This window comes from Lolium perenne, chromosome 1 (assembly GCF_019359855.2).
Source record: "Lolium perenne isolate Kyuss_39 chromosome 1, Kyuss_2.0, whole genome shotgun sequence".
Lineage (NCBI taxonomy): Eukaryota > Viridiplantae > Streptophyta > Magnoliopsida > Poales > Poaceae > Lolium > Lolium perenne.
Window position 1 is genome coordinate 171,415,379 of NC_067244.2, and position 21,078 is coordinate 171,436,456.

Genomic DNA, 21,078 nt, shown 5'->3' on the forward strand with positions numbered 1-21,078 from the left:
TTACTGGCTGTTCTGTTTTGACAGATTTTGTCTCTGTTTTTTACATTGTCTCTTGTGGACTTTAAGTAAGGCCTTCTAGACATGGAGAGCTGTAGCTAATGTTTTATTGAGTTCTTGCAATGTGTCACTACAGGACTAAAGTGGATTAAAGTTTTTTGAGTACTAACCCCTCTAATGAAGTTTATGAGAAGTTTGGTGTGGCAGAAATTTTCAAGGGTCAAGAGAGGAGGATGATATATGATCAAGAAGAGTGAAAAGTCTAAGCTTGGGGGATGCCCCCGTGGTTCATCCCTGCATATTTCAAGAAGACTCAAGCGTCTAAGCTTGGGGATGCCCAAGGCATCCCCTTCTTCATCAACAACTTATCAGGTCACCTATAGTGAAACTATATTTTTATTCCGTTACATCATATGTGCTTTACTTGGAGCGTGTGTGTTTTTATTTTTGTTTTTGTTTGAATAAACTCGGATCCTAGCATTCCTTGTGTGGGAGAAAGACACGCTCCGTTGTTTCATATGAACACTGGTGTTCTTAGCTTTACTTTTAATGTTCATGGCGAAAACTGAAAGCTGCAACACTTATTGTTATTTGGTTGGAAACAGAAAATGCTTCATATTGTCTTGAATAATTTGATACTTGGCAATTGTTTTGAGCTCTCAAGTAGATCATGTGCAAGCTCTTGCATCATGTGGTTTAAACCTATTAGTGGAGAACTACCGTAGAGCTTGTTGAAATTTGGTTTGCATGATTGGTCTCTCTAAGGTCTAGATATTTTCTGGTAAAAGTGTTTGAGCAACAAGGAAGACAGTGTAGAGTTTTATAATGCTTGCAATATGTTCTTATGTAAGTTTTGCTGTACCGGTTCATACTTGTGTTTGCTTCAAACAACCTTGCTAGCCAAAGCCTTGTACTGAGAGGGAATGCTTCTCGTGCATCCAAAACCTTGAGCCAAAACCTATGCCATTTGTGTCCACCATAACTACCTACTATGTGGTATTTTTCTGCTATTCCAAGTAAATACTTCATGTGCTACCTTTAAACAATTCAAAACTTTATTACTCCTTATTTGTGTCAATGTTTTATAGCTCATGAGGAAGTATGTGGTGTTTTATCTTTCAACCTTGTCATTTACTCTTGACAGACTTTCACCAATGGACTAGTGGCTCATCCGCTTATCCAATAATTTTGCAAAAAGAGCTGGCAACGGGGTTCCCAGCCCCAATTAATTAACCTTAACTAATAATTCTCTTCACATGTTTTGCCCTGATTCATCGGTAAGCAACTTAATTTTGCAAATAGACACTCCTCCATGGTATGTGAATGTTGGAAGGCACCCGAAGATTCGGTTAGCCATGGCTTGTGTAAGCAAAAGGTTGGGAGGAGTGTCATCTATAAATAAAACTAAAATACATGTGTAAACAAAAGAGAAGAAGGATGATCTACCTTGCTGGTAGAGATAACGTCCTTCATGGGAGCCGCTCTTGAAAGTCTGGTTGATGAGGTGGTTAGAGTGCCCACTACCATTCGTTGACAACAACAAACACCTCTCAAAACTTTATTTGTATGCTCTCTATATGATTTCAAAACTTAAAAAGCTCTAGCACATGATTTAATCCCTACTTCCCTCTGCGAAGGGCCTTTCTTTTACTTTATGTTGAGTCAGTTTACCTACTCATTTCTATCTTAGAAGCAAACACTTGTGTCAACTGTGCATTGATTCTTACATACTTACTTATTGCGCTTATTATATTACTTTGTGTTGACAATTATCCATGAGATATGCATGTTGAAAGTTGAAAGCAATTGCTGAAACTTAAATCTTTCTTTGTGTTGCTTCAAAACCTCTTATTAAGAATTTATTGCTTTATGAGTTAACTCTTATGCAAGACTTTTTGATGCTTGTCTTGAAAGTACTATTCATGAATTTTTTTTGCTATATGTTATCTATTTGTTAGCAAACTATAGATCATTGCCTTGAGTCACTGCATTCATCTCATATGCTTTACAATAGTATGATCAAGATTATGTTAGTAGCATGTCACTTCAGAAATTATTCTTTTTATTGTTTACCTACTCGAGGGCGAGCAGGAACTAAGCTTGGGGATGCTTGATACGTCTCCAACGTATCTATAAAGTTTGTGAAGTTATTGTTGCTGCAATCTTGTTGTGTTTAATGCTTGTCACTAGTGCACGTGTGGCATGATCTTAGATTTGAGCTCTATAATTATTGCTTAGATTGTATCTACAAGTTGTTTGCACATGTCTATGTCCGGAACCCGAGGCCCTAGAGTGACAGCAACTGGGATAACTGGAGGGGAAGGCTTAGATATGAGAATCACATGTTTTCACCAAGTGTTAATGCTTTGCTCCGGTGCTCTATTAAAAGGAGTACCTTAATTACCAGTAGATTCCCTTGAGGCCCGGCTGCCACCGGCTGGTAGGACAAAAGATGTTATGCAAGTTTCTCATTGCGAGCACGTATGACTATATATGGAAAACATGCCTACATGATTAATAATCTTGATGTTCTGTCTTAATGCTATTTCAATCCTATCAATTGCCCAACTATAATTTGTTCACCCAACACTTGTTATTGGAGAGTTACCACTAGTGTAGATAGCTGGGAACCCCGGTCCATCTTTCATCATCAAATACCCACTCGGTCCTATATGTCATTGGAAGTAGTATCAACTATTTTCTGGTGCCATCGCCTCTGTGTTACTTCTACTGCTGCTGTGTTACTGTTACTATTGCTCTCATACTACTTCTGCTTTCACATCACCCCTGTTACTAGTGCTTTTCCAGGTGCAGCTGAATTGACAACTCAGTTGTTAAGGCTTATAAGTATTCTTCGTCTCCCCTTGTGTCGAATCAATAAATTTGGGTTTTACTTCCCTCGAAGACTGTTGCGATCCCCTATACTCGTGGGTTATCAGAGGTGGAGACAGTGGTGGAGGCAACTGGCCACCACCGGCACAGCTCATCATTGCGAAGGTAGTATGTAGGCGATGAGGCATGTTTTGCGGTGGAGAAAGGGACGCCGGCGGCTGTGATGACGTCCATTGAGCAAAGTCGGCCTTTTATAGGCGGCAACAACGCGAGAAGAGGCGGGAAGAAAGCGCGAGAAGAGGTGAGAAGCCGCGGGAAGAAAGCATGGGAACAAGCGGTGGCGTGTGAACGATGGCAACACGTGGAGGAGGCGCAGCCGACGGGACGTCTCGCCTGCCCATGAAGAAACTAACATGGAGTCAAAGCCCATTACATATGTAAATAGGAAAGTTAGGCCCATATCGGGTATCCGACTTACACGATGTAACTAAACCTCGAGGTGGACTCTGAGACCTAGCCTAGTATATAAAGGTGTAGGAGGAGCCACCGAGGGGACATATATTCAACTACTCGTGACACCCTGTAACCCTAGTTTGGTTGACCGGTTTGTTAATTCGACAGCGTTCTCCTTCCTAGAAACCCAAGTCCATCATTATGGGCATTGACAAGGTTAACCCTTTGTCAATCCTTGCATAGTGTTGAGCTCTCCATTATGATTTGTTACATTGAAAGACCACGAGCTTGTTATTCTTGGAGGGTGACCTTCTAGTTGGCTTGGCAGTTGGTCCTTCGGTGACCTCTTCGTGTAAGATTGTGAAGAGGCCGGAGCTTCTCCTTCATGGAGCTTGTGAAGTGGTTGTGGAGCTTGTCATCTTCGAAGTGGAGGAAAAACTAGTCATAAGGATGGGTTTTGGAGAAGAAAGTGAGCCTTCATGGCACTGGGGGTAGGGGGCTTCGTGTAAAGGAACACATGAATACATCTTCTCCGTGTGCCTCGGTTATCTCTATACCCGGGTTCACTTCCTTGTGATAGCCACCGTACTTGAAGTGATTATTTCTTACTTATCACTTGTGTTATTTTAAATTTGAAAATAAACGTTTGTTTAATTCCGCAATTTTTCAGGCCAAACCTGTAATTATTTTTTAAAATCACCTATTCAATCTCCCCTCTTTTAGATGACATCTCGTCCTTTCTATCGTGCACGATCCATGTATTGCGCAGCCCACCCCACCCAACAACTTTGGCACCAAAAGCAAAACGTGCCACGACTCCACACCCCCTTGTTTCTCAGACAAATGGTAAGAATTATTTCATGAGCGATCCAATAAATCTCTCGATAAAAATTAGTCAGAGCATACTCTCTCTCTATCCAATGTACAGAAAGAGTTTGCTTAGACTAGCGAATCGGATTGGCATGGAGGAGAGTACCGTCTACGGCATGTGTCATTCTCTTGGTAGGACTTGCGTGTCGGGGCGACGCGTCGACAGCCACATCATCAACATTAACAAAATTCTGAATTCTCAAGATAAAACTTAGTCGATATTAGGGTGGCCCGCAAAAGTGATTCCACATGCTCTCAAGAAAGGCATATGTACTTTGTGTTTTACAAAACACATCCACAAAAGATAAACTACTTGCTCACAGTCCTCGCATAGCAAACACATCAACTTCGAACCTCTTCATTTCATAAGAATTTTAGGATTTGGTAAAGAAAATTCATTTTTCACATGAATATTTCCGGGATAAAAAAGATTTGTTAATTCTGATTCTAGTGAGGATTACCTTAAAGCTCGGTCAACTCCTTAGACATAGGATGTTTGATGTTGATGTGGATGGTTGCAACCAAAAAAATTCCAGTTACAAGTGTAGTTTTAGTTTTTTGAGATGAAGTGTAGTTTTCTTTGTTATGGTTGTAACTGATTTTTGTTTAGTTGCAAATTAGTTGGAATTGAATACAACTTTTGGTTGCGCCATGGTTGCAACTATAGTTTTCTTTTGAAGTGTGGGTGATGTGATTCAAACAAGAATTGAACTAATTCTCATTGGAATGAGCATTAGGCCTCGCTTGTGAATTGTTTAAGTATTTTCTTTTGAGTTGCAACTAAGTATGCGCGTGCATTCGCAAGGAACAATAGAATGACGTGTAGACGACTGATCCTCGACCTGGAGGGTGGACCTTAAGCACTAAGCAAAACATGTTTTCTAGCATAAACAATTAAGCAAGCATAGGTCACCAGAAAGCATCAAGAAATGATCCAAGAACCAGTTAAGTCTTGATGACACATGTGTACTCTCTTTTTTGGGAATGCAGGATCGTTGGATGTGGGCCTCTTTCGTCGCCGTTGATGGTGAGATTCGTTTGGGCCTTAGAGCAAGGCTGACCGGACCAGAGCTTGGTGACACCCACGACGGCGTCCATGATCATGGGACAGGGAAGGGACGTGCAGCCGAGTGGCATCCCTGATTAACAGCACCCCAGCAGACATGCACACCACTTCGTCTTCCTCTTATTCTTCCTCGCTGTCGTCGTCTCTCTTCTTGTCCAATCTCGCAGCCCCTCCTCCTTGTCCACCTCTATGTCCATGACCTCCGGCTTGAGTTGACTCCCAAGGAGCTAGCGCGAGATTGCAAACCTGAACAGGGGGCTAGCTACCGTAGCCCTGTTGCATGTCAAGTTGAAGGCTGCTGCTTTCTGGCATTACTCAGCGATGCTCGCATCCAAGCCCAAGTAAGTTACGATGTCCATCTTCTGCATTTATCGGATTGCTCTCTGGCATATATGCCTCCAAAATCTGCTTTCAAATTCAGTCATTTAGCTCATCAACACCACGCGAATTCTTACCAAAATTTCAGAATCACATTTCCATGCTTAGAAACTACTTGGGCTTGCGATACATTGCGCGATCTCATTAACGTTTAATTTTGGTCTTACTGAAATGAAATTAAAGCAGGACTAGCCCAACTGAACCTTCCAATCCCAAGGAACCACCAAACTCAAGCTCCAGCTCCAGTACCAACTACGCTAAGGCTCATGCTTCAGCGCCTAGAGTCAGCAGGCTAGCCAAACCTGCTGCGGGATCAAGCAAGCAAGCAGCAGAGGCAAGGTCGCCTTCCCCGCTCCACAATGCCGCCCGTGCGACTCCGCCTTCCCCACTCCACAATGCCGCCCGCGCGACTCCATCTTCTCCTCCACTCCACAATGCAGCCCGCGCCGCTGCTCTCCTCGACAAGTCCGTCGACGCTGCTCAAAAGTCTTCACCGGGAGAACGCCGATCGCTCAAGGCCTCGCCGAAACGAACCTCCACCACCCCCGATGTAAGACATATAAACACAGGCGCACATATCATCCCATTTCATTGTATTCCTGCGTCAGATCATGACCCATTTTTTTTTTGAGTTTACAGAGGCAACCCAGGGTCGCCAAGGCGTCGGAGCTGCAGGCGCAGCTGAACGTCGTGCAGGAGGACCTCAAGAACGCGAGGGACCACCTAGCCTCCATCGACAGGGACAGAGCCAAGGTCCATACCGACCTAGCGCTCACCAAGAAGCTGGCCGACGAGGCCTACCAGAAGCTCGAGGAGTCCCTCGATGCGCAGCGGAGAGCCGAAGAGGCGCTGGAGCTTGAGAGGTTCAAGTCCGTCGAGCGGGAGCAAGCGAGCATCGAGCTTGCCCGGAGGAAGGAGGAAGAGTGGCAGCGGAAGCACGCCGACGTAACAAAACGACATGCCCAAGATGCCGCTTCCCATGCTAAGGTGGCCAAAGAACTCGAGAATGCCAAGGGTGAACTGGCCGTGACCGCGCAGGCCAAGAAATCGGCCATTAGCCGTGCCGATGAGGCTGAGAAGATCGCAGAGGCCAATACAAGGAAGACAGAGATCCTGATGGCTGAGGTGACACAGCTCAAGTCTGAGATGGAGAGCAAAGAAAAAGGAGCTGAAGAGATCGCCGACAACCTGCGGTCAGAAGCCTTGGAGCTACGAGCTGAGCTCCAAAGATCAATGGCGACTGCCGAAGTGAATGCAAAGAAAGGGGATACCCTGATGGCTGAGGTGGCCCAGCTCAAGTCCGAGATGGAGAGCAGAGAAAAGGGAGCTGAAGAGATCGTCGACAAGCTGCGGTCCGAAGAGTTGGAGCTACGAGCTGAGCTCCAGAGATCAATGGCGACTGCCGAGGCCAATGCAAGAAAGACGGATATCCTGATGGCTGAGGTGAGCGGGATCAAGTCTGAGATGGAGAGCAGAGAGAAAGGAGCTCAAGAGATCATCGACAAGCTGCGGTCTGAAGCGTCTGAGCTACAAGCTGAGCTCCAAAGAGCAATGGCGTTTCAGGAGAAGCTTGCCAGATCAGAGGAAGTGGTAGAGGGGATCAAGGTCGACATTGCATACGCCAAGAGGGCAGAGATGGATGCGGACCAGTTGGCGCAACGGTGGAAGACGAAGGCCACGGCGCTGGAGGAACGCCTAGCAGCGATAACCTCACTGAACAAATCCAACGAGGAGGCACTGGTGTCCCTGACAAAGAGCTTCGAGGACGTGCAATCGCAGCTCCTCCAGCTGACAGAGAAGGCAGCGGCATCAGAAGGCGAAGTGAGGGAGTACAAGGAAGGATTCCTCAAGACAAACAGGCGCCTTGACATCGCAAAGAAGGAGGTGTCTGATCTGCAGGCCACCATTGACATTCTGAGGTCTGAACACGAGCTGCTGAATGAGACACATCGGCAGGCCATCAGCGACGAGAAGGCGGCAAGCTCGCAGGTTGGTATGCTCGGTGGAGAGAAGTTGAGGCTCCAGCAGGAGTTTGATCAGACCAGGGAGGAGAGGGATAAGGCCAAGAAGGCCGTCGAAGATTTAGCAGCTACTCTACGCCAGGTGTCATCAGAGGCAAGAGAAGCCAAGGAGAGGGTCCTGGCGAAACAGACTGAGCTGGATCATGCACAGCTTCAAATATCCGAGCTGAAGACAGCCACACAGAATACAGAAGACAAGTACCAGTTGATGCTTCATGAATCCAACTCCCTGAACAAAACAGTTGAGAGGCTGCAATCAGAGGCCAAGAATGCAGAAGAGAAGTACAAGTTGATGCTTGTTGAATCCAACTGCCTCAAGAAAACAATCGAGAGTTTGGGTTCAGAAGCCAAGATTTTACAGGATGATCGGGTGTCGAAGGAGTCCGGGTTTGCGGACATGCTTAGGAGATCAGAAGAGGGAGCAAGCTCTGTTAGATCAGAGATGAGCAAGCTCATGGAGTCGCTTGGAGCTGCAGAGAAGGAAGTGCAGAAGCTCAAGGCAGAGAGAACCCAGCTGGTTGATCAACTGGAAGAAGGATTTGCCCGTAGCACTATGGATGATGCAAGCTCGAGTGCAGAACAATCGATGTCAGTTGAGATCTCACACCTCAGGGATCTGCTGTCAACCAAGGAGAAGGAGGTGCTTGCTTTGGATCATCATGTCACTGAGCTACGGCTGAGAGAGACAGCCGCCCTGGCAAAAGCAGAAGAGCTCTCAAAATTGCTGGCTGAGGCAACTACGAGGAAAACCTCAGAGGATGACGCGGCGAGGAGTGCCGAGACGTCGAAGGCACTGCGTATCAAGACGGAGATGGACACGGTGCTCGAATCACTGAAAGCCACAGAGCGCGAAGCAAAAGATGCCAAGGATGACATGGCACAGCTGCAGAGCAAGCTTAGGTTGGTCGAGTCCAAGATCACCGAGGCAAACCTGACGGCAGAGGAAGAGAAGATCACCAGCCTGAGGTTGAGGGAGACGCTGGCCGAGAAGGAGGAGGAGCTCCTGAGCATTGCACGGGAGAACGATGGCCTGCGGACAAGGGAAGCTGCTACACGAGCCAAGGCTGATGAGCTGGCTGCAATGCTCGTAGAAGCCACCGCCATCAAAGGAGGAGATCAGTCAGCTGGTCGGAGCCCAGAGAAGCAGCCAAATGTGTTCCGGAAAATGATGTGCTCGCCAATGGACAACGTCGTGCGAGGCGATCATGAAACTCGCAGGAACAGCGATAGGATCGTCCAGGTGCTTGAGGAAATCAAGCATGTCGAAGTGGAAACGGTCAAGCAGGTGAGACATGAGAGAGAGGTGTCAGTGGAGATTAACTCCTTGGAGAACAGCAAGATCATAGAAGATGACATTTCCAACGGGGTGATGAGCAACGGCATCGACACCGAATCGAGCGACGATGACGGCGAAATCGAATCGCAGGGAGAAGAGGGAGCTGCAGATCAAACAGGTGGCCTTCTGATGCATGGACCGACATCCTCTTTCAAGCAGGAGCAGCACAGCCATAAGAAGAAGAAGGCATTGCTGAGAAAATTCGGGAGCATGCTGAAGAAGAAAGCTCACTTCACCAAGTTGAACAATCATTCCTAGCCAGCAGCCTACCAAACTTAAACTCCTGTGTGGATAATGCCAACGACTCTGTGAATAATTCTACTTATGTGGTAGTACCAGGCCCAGGTGTGAACCATATGAGTAGGTGTCTACTATGTCGAGGAAGCCAATTGTATCCCACTTATTTAGTTATTTCTGTACCTTGACAGCACATTCATGATTCAGCATTCTTTCAGATGCTAAATGCCAAACTCAAAATCGTTTTCAGAGATGTGTTATTCCATGAATCATGTTCTGGATTGCAGCCATGCGCATGATGGACAAGAAAGCTCACTTTCACCAGGTTGAGCAATCACTCCTAGGCTGCTAGCCTACCAAACTAAAGCCTTGACACCTTAAATTTTTCATTATTTTCCTATTTAAATTTTTAACAACTTTCAACTACTATTATGGTAGTAGCAAGTGCAGGTGTGAACCACACATGAGATGAGTATCTGTGTCCACTAGGCAGAAATAGAGAGAAGCCAACAGTATTGTATTTCTATCCCTGTCATTTAGTTACCTTTTCTCTATCTTGACAGCCCATACAGGGTTCGCCAAAGCATTCTTTAAGAGGCTACATGCCAAACTCAAAATCCCCTTTTTGAGAAATTGTAGTATCATGCATGTTCTTGACCGTACCTATAAGAGTATCTAGCAGGATAAGAGTATCTGGCAGGTTTCCTTTTTGTTTTTTTTTTACAAAAGGTTTTAGCTTAATTTTAAGTAATGAAAACCCTGAATATTTATCAGTATATGCTGGGGATAACTATAACCTCTGGCCGGTGTACTAGTGCGCAGAGACAAGAACTGCCAACCGAATGGAAAACTAGCTCAGATTGTACTATTATTATTCTCAAAAATAAATATAACACGCACTGTAACTTCCATGGAAGGGGACTTTGAGGTAGCAGTAAAGGGAGGTTTAGTTCAAGTTGCGCAGGAAAGGGAAGCTGGCATTAAGACTGAAAAGTGTTACCATAGGATGCTGGGAGGAGCTTCAGCATCTAGCCTCCAGCCCAGGTCAAAGATTTCTGCACCACCCAGGATGGATGGCATGTCCCTGTCCTCTCCAGCTGCATAAACATCTCAAAGGATTAAGATTTACATGCCTCTTCAGCCCATTCAATGGGTTGATGGTTAGCTTATGGGTGCACGCCCATGGTTTTGTCCTCCTGTTTATATATTTTTTATTCATTAATTTGATCTTTGCTGAAAAATATCTGGACCAGCCAGCAGCACGTTGTTGCCCGTCAATCAAACAACAGCAACCAAGCAAGCAGATGAATAGATAAACATGTCTCTGCGGACCAAAGCACATCACCATCATCATCTCTGAGCCTTTTCCCTTATATTCTTCGTTCTCTTTTGGAAGTGCACGCTGATTTCTCCACAAGAACAAAGAGATTAAAGAGAACATAAGAAAAAAAAACACATGATGATGAGACCATGACAGCCACTTCACTTTGTTTAGTTTATTTAGCTTAGTGCCAGATCAACAGACTTGCTTGCAACACACAGTTTAGTCTACTGTCCATGCAGGTGCCCACAAACACGGCACCAGGTTGCAGGTTGCGCATTTCACAAGTCAACTGTTATTGAGAAATAGTATACAGATAGATGATCTAACTGAAGGTTACTGGAATGTTCCCTTGATTATCTGACTAGAGATATGTCTGCATAATTGCCGGAAATTTCGGCTGATTGGGCGGTTTGAGATATGATCAAACAAATTGTTCTCCACAGGGACACGCCATGACCTTTTCAGCTTATATATGACTGAGCATACATAGTTCAGCCTAAATTTTGTTAACATCTCTAGATTCCTTATTTCTTTCTGTTATTAAGCCTAAAACTTCACAAGTACAATAGGGCAATATCGATTATAAGAGGTGTTACTCTCCTGGTGCTTTCAGGACAGAAAGAACCAACTTGGATGAAGCTATAACGATTTCATACACTAATCTAGAGGAGACTTCAAGCAATCCCACAGCCAAAAGAAAACAATGTAACATATCTACCAGCAGATCTTTAAGGTTACAACATGTAAGAACATTTTGAAAACTTATAAGCTAACCAACATGAAATACATGGTTGCTAGCAATAAAAAACTTGAAAAATATGTACACATCAGAAGTGACAGATTGTGATTAGAGAGTTTTGCTACTCTGTTACAGCAGTCAGCTGTGATGATCACCTCGGTACATTGTATAATCATTTCTTTCAAGACAACTGAGAGATTGTTGCTCTACTACCAGCTAAACTAACAAAGTATCCGTAAGCACAATTTACCAATCCAATAGGAGAATGGTGAAGTGGTGTGGCACCAAACATTTCATCTTACTCCTAATGTCAGCAAACTAAATTACAACAGGTGTGAACATCTGGACACAGGTTTAATTTATAAACTACAAGCTATGGGAAGATTATCTTCATGAAAAACATGTCCTGTGGATGCATAACATGCACTCAGACGTCTAAGCGAAGGAAGTCTAGTTTTCTATATGCAATCCAACAATTATATTATGCAATACAGCAAAGCGGTATCTGACCAAAGTTGTCGAGCTACCCATCTGCTTCAAAACACTAAAGGAATGCATATGGTACTATCATGCAGATATTAGCAATAATGCTGACTATGCTACTATCTATAAAAATGTTATATTGTACATAACACACTCGAAGTCAATAAAATTTCAAGCCACGCTAACAAGCTGAGCCAATTATCTCATACATGAGGTGATGAGCATGTCTAGCGCAAGATAGCATGATACTCTCAAAAGGAAATAGGCATACCATTGGTGCGTTAAACCTCAACCCCCCTCTGATAGTTGATTTCCAGATGAGCTGGTCTATGACATATCAACAAGTTATCTTCCCTCTCCAAAACATAAATAGAAGGAAAAGGAAAATTATGTTCCCTGAATAGGTATACCAACAGCAATAATAAACAAAATATTTTTCAGAAAGAGCTACTCCCTCTGGAACTAAAATTACAATTACATGTTTCAAACCTATCCACTCAAGAATCTAAACTACGACATTCCCAGTTCGTCCTGTCCTGACCTCCTTTTTGCAGCTAAGAAAGTGAATAAATGGAAATTTTCCCCAGTTATACAATTACAAATATGCAACCAACAGCCTTTACCGAAGCCTTACAGGATGATGCTCATGGTGCCAGCAGCAAATAGTTGTGTCGAGAGCTCGAACCCACCTGTTTTTCCACCTCCTGCCGACGAACCAATGGACATCACCGTCGCTACCTCCCTAGCGTCAAATGTTACACGGCCGCCTTCTTCTTCAGAGGGCCACTGCAGATCCAAGTTACATATCTCTCCACCGAGGGCTGAGCATGGGGAAGAACCCGGATGGGGATAGCAGCCCCGACGGCGACTGCGGGAACCACAGCCCCGGCGAAGGCGGCGGCATGGGCCCAGGCCCCAGGATCCCTGTCCCCGGCAGCGGCGACAGCAAGGGGAAGTTGGGCGAGGGCTGCTGGTACCCCGGCGAGAGGAGCGGGTAGGGCGACCTGGGCGTGGGCGAGAGCAGGTTGAGGAACCCGGTGGGGGAAGGGAGGATCCCGGGCGACGGCACCGGCGGCGGCGGCGGCGGCGGGTACGGGTGCTGGTGCTGCGGAGGGCCCCGTCCGGCCGCGGCCGCGGCATGAGCGTGCGCGGCGGCGGCGGCGGCCGCGGCGGCGCCCGGGGGCGTGGCGCTGAAGAGGGAGTTCTCGAGGATGCGCATGTAGGCGGAGACCGGGGAGTCGGCCCAGGCCGGGCCCGGTGGCGGCATGGGCATGTGGTGCGGCGGCGGGGGGCGGTGGAAGGCGGGGTTGTGGGTAGGGTTGGGCATCTGGTGGTGGTGGTTGTGGACGGGAGGAGGGGGCCGCGCGACGGGCGTGGCGATCGGGGGCGGGCGGATCTTCTGCAGGCGCATGGAGGCGGGCTTGGGATGTTGGTGCTGCTGGTGCTGGTGCTGGAGAGGGGGCGGCGGGCGGTGCGCGTGGTGGGGAGGTGGAGGGGAGGGGGTGCCGGCGGTGAGCTGCTGGACCATGTCGCGGAAGTGGTTCTTGCTGATGTTGTAGACCTGCGGCTGCGGGTGCGGCGGGCGGGCGGGCTGGGCCTGCTGCTGCTGCTGCTGGGGAGGGGGCGGCGGCGGCGTGGCCTTGCGGATGTTCCGGCCGAGCTTGTTGACGCCGAGGTGCTGGTTGTGGCCGCCGCCGCCACCGCTGCTATTGCTGCTGGTGCTGCGGTCCATGGCGGCGGATCGGCGGTGGATTTGGCGTGGGCGGAGGAGCGGAGCGGGGGGAGGAGAGGAGAGGAGAGGAGGACGGGAGGCACACGCAATGGAATTCGTTACTAGCAAGTTGCAGCGTGGGTTTCTTTGACTTTGGTGGTGGCGCTCACCGCTCACAAGGCCGACACACACTGTCTTGTCTCGCCGCATGAGCATGACTCATCAGTGCGTCGCCTGTTTACTATAGAACGTGCTAATCTCTGCCCTGCACCAGTTAGCTACTGCCTGGAGAGGTCGGGAACGTCAGCTACTACTTGCAACCCATTCTCACCGAGACGGAAGATTTAGCTTAACCTTTCAACTGTAATCAAGAAGAATGATCATGACATCTCACAAACTCTACGCTCAGTCATTGACAAGATTTACCTGGCGTGAGCGTCTAAGCCTAATCATGGTAACCACATCGCCCCGCCACTCCACGAGTCCGACCTCGCCATGGATAAAAGCCCGGACGCTCTGGCTGCACCGAGTTTCAAAATTTACTTGTGGGGTTTTTTTTTTCTGTCATTGGCCGAGCTTGGTAGGCTAGATGGATTTTAGAAGTCAGCCCGTTTGAAAACGAACTTCGGACAACTTAAAGCATCTCCAGTCTCGTTCCTCAAACCATCTTCAAAAGGAATTTAGAGCACGTCGGTCAAAAAACCGTTTTCAGCCGCGTCCCCCGAAGTCTCTTTTTGTCTGGCGCGGTCCGATACGGTGTCCGGCATCCCGAGCCCGTCCCCGTCCCACAAGGGACGCTCCGGGCATGCTAGACACGACGAAAAGCGAAGCGGGCTCCCACCTGTCGGCGACTATTTCCATAAACCGTTGGTTCGCGCCTTTTTTTTCTTATCGCTCCTTCCCTCCCGCATGTAATATCCCAGGATTTGGGGTTACAAAAAAATAGATGAAACAGATGTATGCATTGCATTCATGCATAAAAAATCCGGGTGATTTTCGCGCTTTAAAGTAAAACAGTCACAGTAATTGAAGTTTCACTTGACCTTGGTGGAATTGAAGTAGCTCATCAAGTCCAGTGCTATAAACCTCAATGTGACTTTGCTAAAACCTTATTTTTTTGTAGAGATGATTTGATCTAAGGAATTAGATCAAATGGAATTAAAACCCACACAAGAACATATTAATCAAGGATCAACTACTTGGTCTTATTCAAGATCATAACATGGTATTCCTTGCCATAACTTATGAACATCCATTTAATTGGAAATCAAGTAACAATAATTGGAGAAATCATTCTTCACTTATCTTTTCTATGTCTTAAACCAATCCATGATCCTACCATGAACCTCATGATATTCATTTTACTTCATTTTTTGAAACATAACAAGGAGATCAACTCTAGAAGTATATATTCTTCTCTATTCCAAATTATTATACATCAAACCTAGAGAGGTGCGAGTTTTATATTATTTATTAGAGAAGCAATGCCAACTTTGAACTAAACCTTGAATATATATCCAATCATTCACACCATCATCTTTAAGGAGAACCCTAGGGTATTATCCAAGATTTGCTCTAGAAAGAGAACCCATTTATGTTAACCCTAGATATGATGATCACATCATTATCTTTGGAACATAATCTTGGGATAGTATTCAAGTCATTCCCAAGTAGGAGGATTCATACCAATCTTACTTTACCTATTTAAGAATAAAGGACAACCTTTGACCTAAAGGATTGGGAGATAAATCATTCCATCTTGGAGTGGTGAAATAACCAAATATCAAATGGAATACTATCATATCCATGAATTGTTAAAGTAAGAGGAAATATCAGGAGTACACCATAAACCCTAGAATAACTATTACTATGTGAGAGAGCTCAAGCTATGGTGTTACACTCAAGATAGTTGAGGCAACATTTGGATTTGAGGGAGAGAACTACCCATATATCTAGATGATTTAGTCATCCTTCATTGAGATGAACTCTAAGTATATATCTCAGGTATTCTCCTGGGATATAACTAATGATGTAACCATAGCCATGACCACACAATAAATTATAAAGGAGGTATTATAACCAAGTTGATCAAAATAATACTTGATCTTAGAAGTGAGAAACCCAATTCATGAGAGATACCTTAGGAAGCCAAAAACCTTGATCATTATAGATTGAGTAATGATCATAAACCCTAAGAAATTGAGGTAGAGATATTAAGAATAAGTTGATCATGATAATGCCATGATCATACCTTGGAGAATAGAAGAATAAGCCATAAGTTCAATCCTATATGATAAGTAGATATCATTCACCACATGAAATTATAGGGAGATCACTAGTAATCAACCCAGGCTTATATCTCAATCCTAACTTGTGAATCACTTGGTGATCATAAGTAGAGCTTGATGGCGTGTAACTCACACGTTCGTTGGGAACCCCAAGAGGAAGGTATGATGCGCACAGCAGCAAGTTTTCCCTCAGAAAGAAACCAAGGTTTATCGAACCAGGAGGAGCCAAGAAGCACGTTGAAGGTTGATGGCGGCGGGATGTAGTGCGGCGCAACACCAGGGATTCCGGCGCCAACGTGGAACCTGCACAACACAACCAAAGTACTTTGCCCCAACGAAACAGTGAGGTTGTCAATCTCACCGGCTTGCTGTAACAAAGGATTAATCGTATTGTGTGGAAGATGATTGTTTGCAGAAAACAGTAGAACAAGTATTGCAGTAGATTGTATTTCAGTAAAGAGAATTGGACCGGGGTCCACAGTTCACTAGAGGTGTCTCTCCCATAAGATAAACAGCATGTTGGGTGAACAAATTACAGTTGGGCAATTGACAAATAAAGAGGGCATGACCATGCACATACATATCATGATGAGTATAGTGAGATTTAATTGGGCATTACGACAAAGTACATAGACCGCCATCCAGCATGCATCTATGCCTAAAAAGTCCACCTTCAGGTTATCATCCGAACCCCCTCCAGTATTAAGTTGCAAAGCAACAGACAATTGCATTAAGTATGGTGCGTAATGTAATCAACAACTACATCCTTAGACATAGCATCAATGTTTTATCCCTAGTGGCAACAGCACAACACAACCTTAGAACTTTATGTCACTGTCCCAGGTGTCAATGCAGGCATGAACCCACTATCGAGCATAAATACTCCCTCTTGGAGTTACAAGCATCTACTTGGCCAGAGCATCTACTAGTAACGGAGAGCATGCAAGATCATAAACAACACATAGATATAACTTTGATAATCAACATAACAAGTATTCTCTATTCATCGGATCCCAACAAACGCAACATATAGAATTACAGATAGATGATCTTGATCATGTTAGGCAGCTCACAAGATCCGACAATGATAGCACAATGGGGAGAAGACAACCATCTAGCTACTGCTATGGACCCATAGTCCAGGGGTAGACTACTCACACATCACACCGGAGGCGACCATGGCGGCGTAGAGTCCTCCGGGAGATGATTCCCCTCTCCGGCAGGGTGCCGGAGGCGATCTCCTGGATCCCCCGAGATGGGATCGGCGTTGGCGGCGTCTCTGGAAGGTTTTCCGTATCGTGGCTCTCGGTACTGGGGGTTTCGTCACGGAGGCTTTAAGTAGGCGGAAGGGCAAGTCAGGAGGGGGCACGGGGGCCCCACACCATAGGCCGGCGTGGCCAAGGGGGGGCCGCGCCGCCCTAGGGTTTGGGCACCCCGTGGCCCCACTTCGTTTCGTCTTCGGACTTCTGGAAGCTTCGTGGCAAAATAGGCCCCTGGGCGTTGATTTCGTCCAATTCCGAGAATATTTCCTTACTAGGATTTCTGAAACCAAAAACAGCAGAACAAAGAATCGGCACTTCGGCATCTTGTTAATAGGTTAGTTCCAGAAAATGCACGAATATGACATAAAGTGTGCATAAAACATGTAGATAACATCAATAATGTGGCATGGAACATAAGAAATTATCGATACGTTATTGGAGAAAGGTCTAAGGAGAAAGCTCGCATTGGATTTCTCGCTATTGATTATTCTTCAACTTAGACATCCATACCGGGACAACATAGACAACAGATAATGGTGACTCCTCTTTTATGCATAAGCATGTAACAACAATTAATAATTTTCTCATTTGAGATTGAGGATATATGTCCAAAACTGAAACTTCCACCATGGATCATGGCTTTAGTTAGCGGCCCAATGTTCTTCTCTAACAATATGCATGCTTAACCATAAGGTGGTAGATCGCTCTTACTTCAGACAAGACGAACATGCATAGCAACTCACATGAAATTCAACAAAGAGTAGTTGATGGCGTCCCCAGTGAACATGGTTATCGCACAACAAGCAACTTATTAAGAGATAAAGTGCATAATTACATATTCAATACCACAATAGTTTTTAAGCTATTTGTCCCATGAGCTATATATTGCAAAGGTGAATGATGGAATTTTAAAGGTAGCACTCAAGCAATTTACTTTGGAATGGCGGAAAATACCATGTAGTAGGTAGGTATAGTGGACACAAATGGCATAGTGGTTGGCTCAAGTATTTTGGATGCATGAGAAGTATTCCCTCTCGATACAAGGTTTAGGCTAGCAAGGCTTATTTGAAACAAACACAAGGATGAACCGGTGCAGCAAAACTCACATAAAAGACATATTGAAAACATTATAAGACTCTACACCATCTTCCTTGTTGTTCAAACTCAATACTAGAAATTATCTAGACCTTAGAGAAACCAAATATGCAAACCAAATTTTAGCATGCTCTATGTATTTCTTCATTAATGGGTGCAAAGCATATGATGCAAGAGCTTAATCATGAGCACAACAATTGCCAAGTATCACATTACCCAAGATATTTATAGCAATTACTACATGTATCATTTTCCAATTCCAACCATATAACAATTTAACGAAGGAGAAACTTCGCCATGAATACTATGAGTAGAAACCAAGGACATACCTGTCCATATGCTACAGCGGAGCGTGTCTCTCTCCCATAAATTGAATGCTAGGATCCATTTTATTCAAACAAAACAAAAACAAAAACAAACCGACGCTCCAAGCAAAGCACATAAGATGTGATGGAATAAAAATATAGTTTCGGGGAGGAACCCGATAATGTTGTCGATGAAGAAGGGGATGCCTTGGGCATCCCCAAGCTTAGACGCTTGAGTCTTCTTAATATATGCAGGGGTGAACCACCGGGGCATCCCCAAGCTTAGAGCTTTCACTCTCCTTGATCATGTTGCATCATACTCCTCTCTTGATCCTTGAAAACTTCCTCCACACCAAACTTAGAACAACTCATTAGAGGGTTAGTGCACAATAAAAATTAACATATTCAGAGGTGACACAATCATTCTTAACACTTCTGGACATTGCATAATGCTACTGGACATTAGTGGATCAAAGAAATTCATCCAACATAGCAAAAGAGGCAATGCGAAATAAAAGGCAGAATCTGTCAAAACAGAACAGTTCGTATTGATGAATTTTAAAATGGCACCAGACTTGCTCAAATGAAAATGCTCAAATTGAATGAAAGTTGCGTACATATCTGAGGATCACTCACGTAAATTGGCATAATTTTCTGAGTTACCTACAGGGGAAAACAGCCCAGATTCGTGACAGCAAAGAAATCTGTTTCTGCGCAGTAATCCAAATCTAGTACTTACTTTTCTATCAACGGCTTAACTTGGCACAACAAAACACAAAACTAAGATAAGGAGAGGTTGCTACAATAGTAAACAACTTCCAAGACACAAAATAAAAACAAAGTACTGTAGGTAAAAACATGGGTTGTCTCCCATAAGCGCTTTTCTTTAACGCCTTTCAGCTAGGAGCAGAAAGTGTGTATCAAGTATTATCAAGAGACGAAGTGTCAACATCATAATTTGTTCTCATAATAGAATCAAAAGGTAACTTCATTCTCTTTCTAGGGAAGTGTTCCATACCTTTCTTGAGAGGAAATTGATATTTTATATTACCTTCCTTCATATCAATGATAGCACCAACAGTTCGAAGAAAAGGTCTTCCCAATATAATGGGACAAGATGCATTGCATTCAATATCCAAGACAACAAAATCAACGGGGACAAGGTTATTGTTAACGGTAATGCAAACATTATCAACTTTACCCAAAGGTTTCTTTGTAGAATGATCAGCAAGATTAACATCCAAATAACAATTTTTCAGCGGTGGCAAGTCAAGCATATCATAAATTTTCTTTGGCATAACAGAAATACTTGCACCAAGATCACATAAAGCATTACAATCAAAATCTTTAACCTTCATCTTAATGATGGGCTCCCAACCATCCTCTAGCTTTTTAGGAATAGAGGCTTCGCGCTCTAGTTTCTCTTCTCTAGCTTTTATGAGAGCATTTGTAATATGATGTGTGAAAGCCAAATTTATAGCACTAGCATTAGGACTTTTAGCAAGTTTTTGTAAGAACTTTATAACTTCAGAGATGTGGCAATCATCAAAATTCAAACCATTATTATCTAAAGCAATGGGATCATCATCCCCAATGTTGGAAAAAATTTCAGCAGCTTTATCACAGGCAATTTCAAATAGCTTTTAGCAGCTTTGTGCAGTTTCTCACGCTTTGCATTAGAAGTGGAAACATTGCTAACACCAATTCTTTTATTAGTATTAGTAGGAGGTGCAGCAACATGTGTAGCATTAGCATTACTAGTGGTGGTAATAGTCCAAACTTTAGCTACATTCTTCTCTTTAGCTAGTTTTTCATTTTCTTCTCTATCCCACCTAGCACGCAGTTCAGCCATTAATCTTATATTCTCATTAATTCTAACTTGGATGGCATTTGCTGTAGTAACAATTTTATTATGATGATTTTCATTAGGCAAAACTTTTGATTTCAAAAGATCAACATCAAAGAAGAAGACTATCGACTTTAGAAGCAAGTATATCAATTTTCCCAAGCTTTTCTTCAACAGATTTGTTAAAAGCAGTTTGTGTACTAATAAATTCTTTAAGCATGGCTTCAAGTCCAGGGGGTGAACTCCTATTATTGTTGTAAGAATTCCCATAAGAATTACCATAGCCGTTGCCATTATTATAAGGATATGGCCTATAGTTGTTACTAGAATTGTTCCGGTAAGCATTGTTGTTGAAATTATTATTTTTAATGAAGTTTACATCAACATGTTCTTCTTGTGCAACCAATGAAGCTAATGGAACATTATTAGGATCAATATTAGTCCTATCATTCACAAGCATAGACATAATAGCATCAATCTTATCACTCAAGGAAGAGGTTTCTTCGATTTAATTTACCTTCTTACCTTGTGGAGCTCTTTTCGTGTGCCATTCAGAGTAGTTGATCATCATATTATCAAGAAGCTTTGTTGCTTCACCAAGAGTGATGGACATAAAGGTACCTCCAGCAGCTGAATCCAATAAATTCCGTGAAGAAAAATTTAGTCCTGCATAGAAGGTTTGGATGATCATCCAAGTAGTCATCCATGGGTTGGGCAATTTTTAACCAGAGATTTCATTCTTTCCCAAGCTTGAGCAACATGTTCAGTATCTAATTGTTTAAAATTCATTATGCTACTCCTCAAAGATATAATTTTAGCAGGGGGATAATATCTA

General features: G+C 44.2%; 1 protein-coding gene across 1 annotated transcript; it reads right to left on the reverse strand.

The window, feature by feature from the left end:
• Positions 1-12,106: 12,106 nt before the first annotated feature.
• On the reverse strand, positions 12,107-13,551 carry LOC127312668 (protein HAIKU1-like). Its single transcript, XM_051343208.2, has one exon. The coding sequence runs from the start codon at positions 13,466-13,468 to the stop codon at positions 12,536-12,538; it is 933 nt and encodes a 310-aa protein (XP_051199168.2). The 5' UTR covers positions 13,469-13,551; the 3' UTR covers positions 12,107-12,535.
• Positions 13,552-21,078: the final 7,527 nt, after the last annotated feature.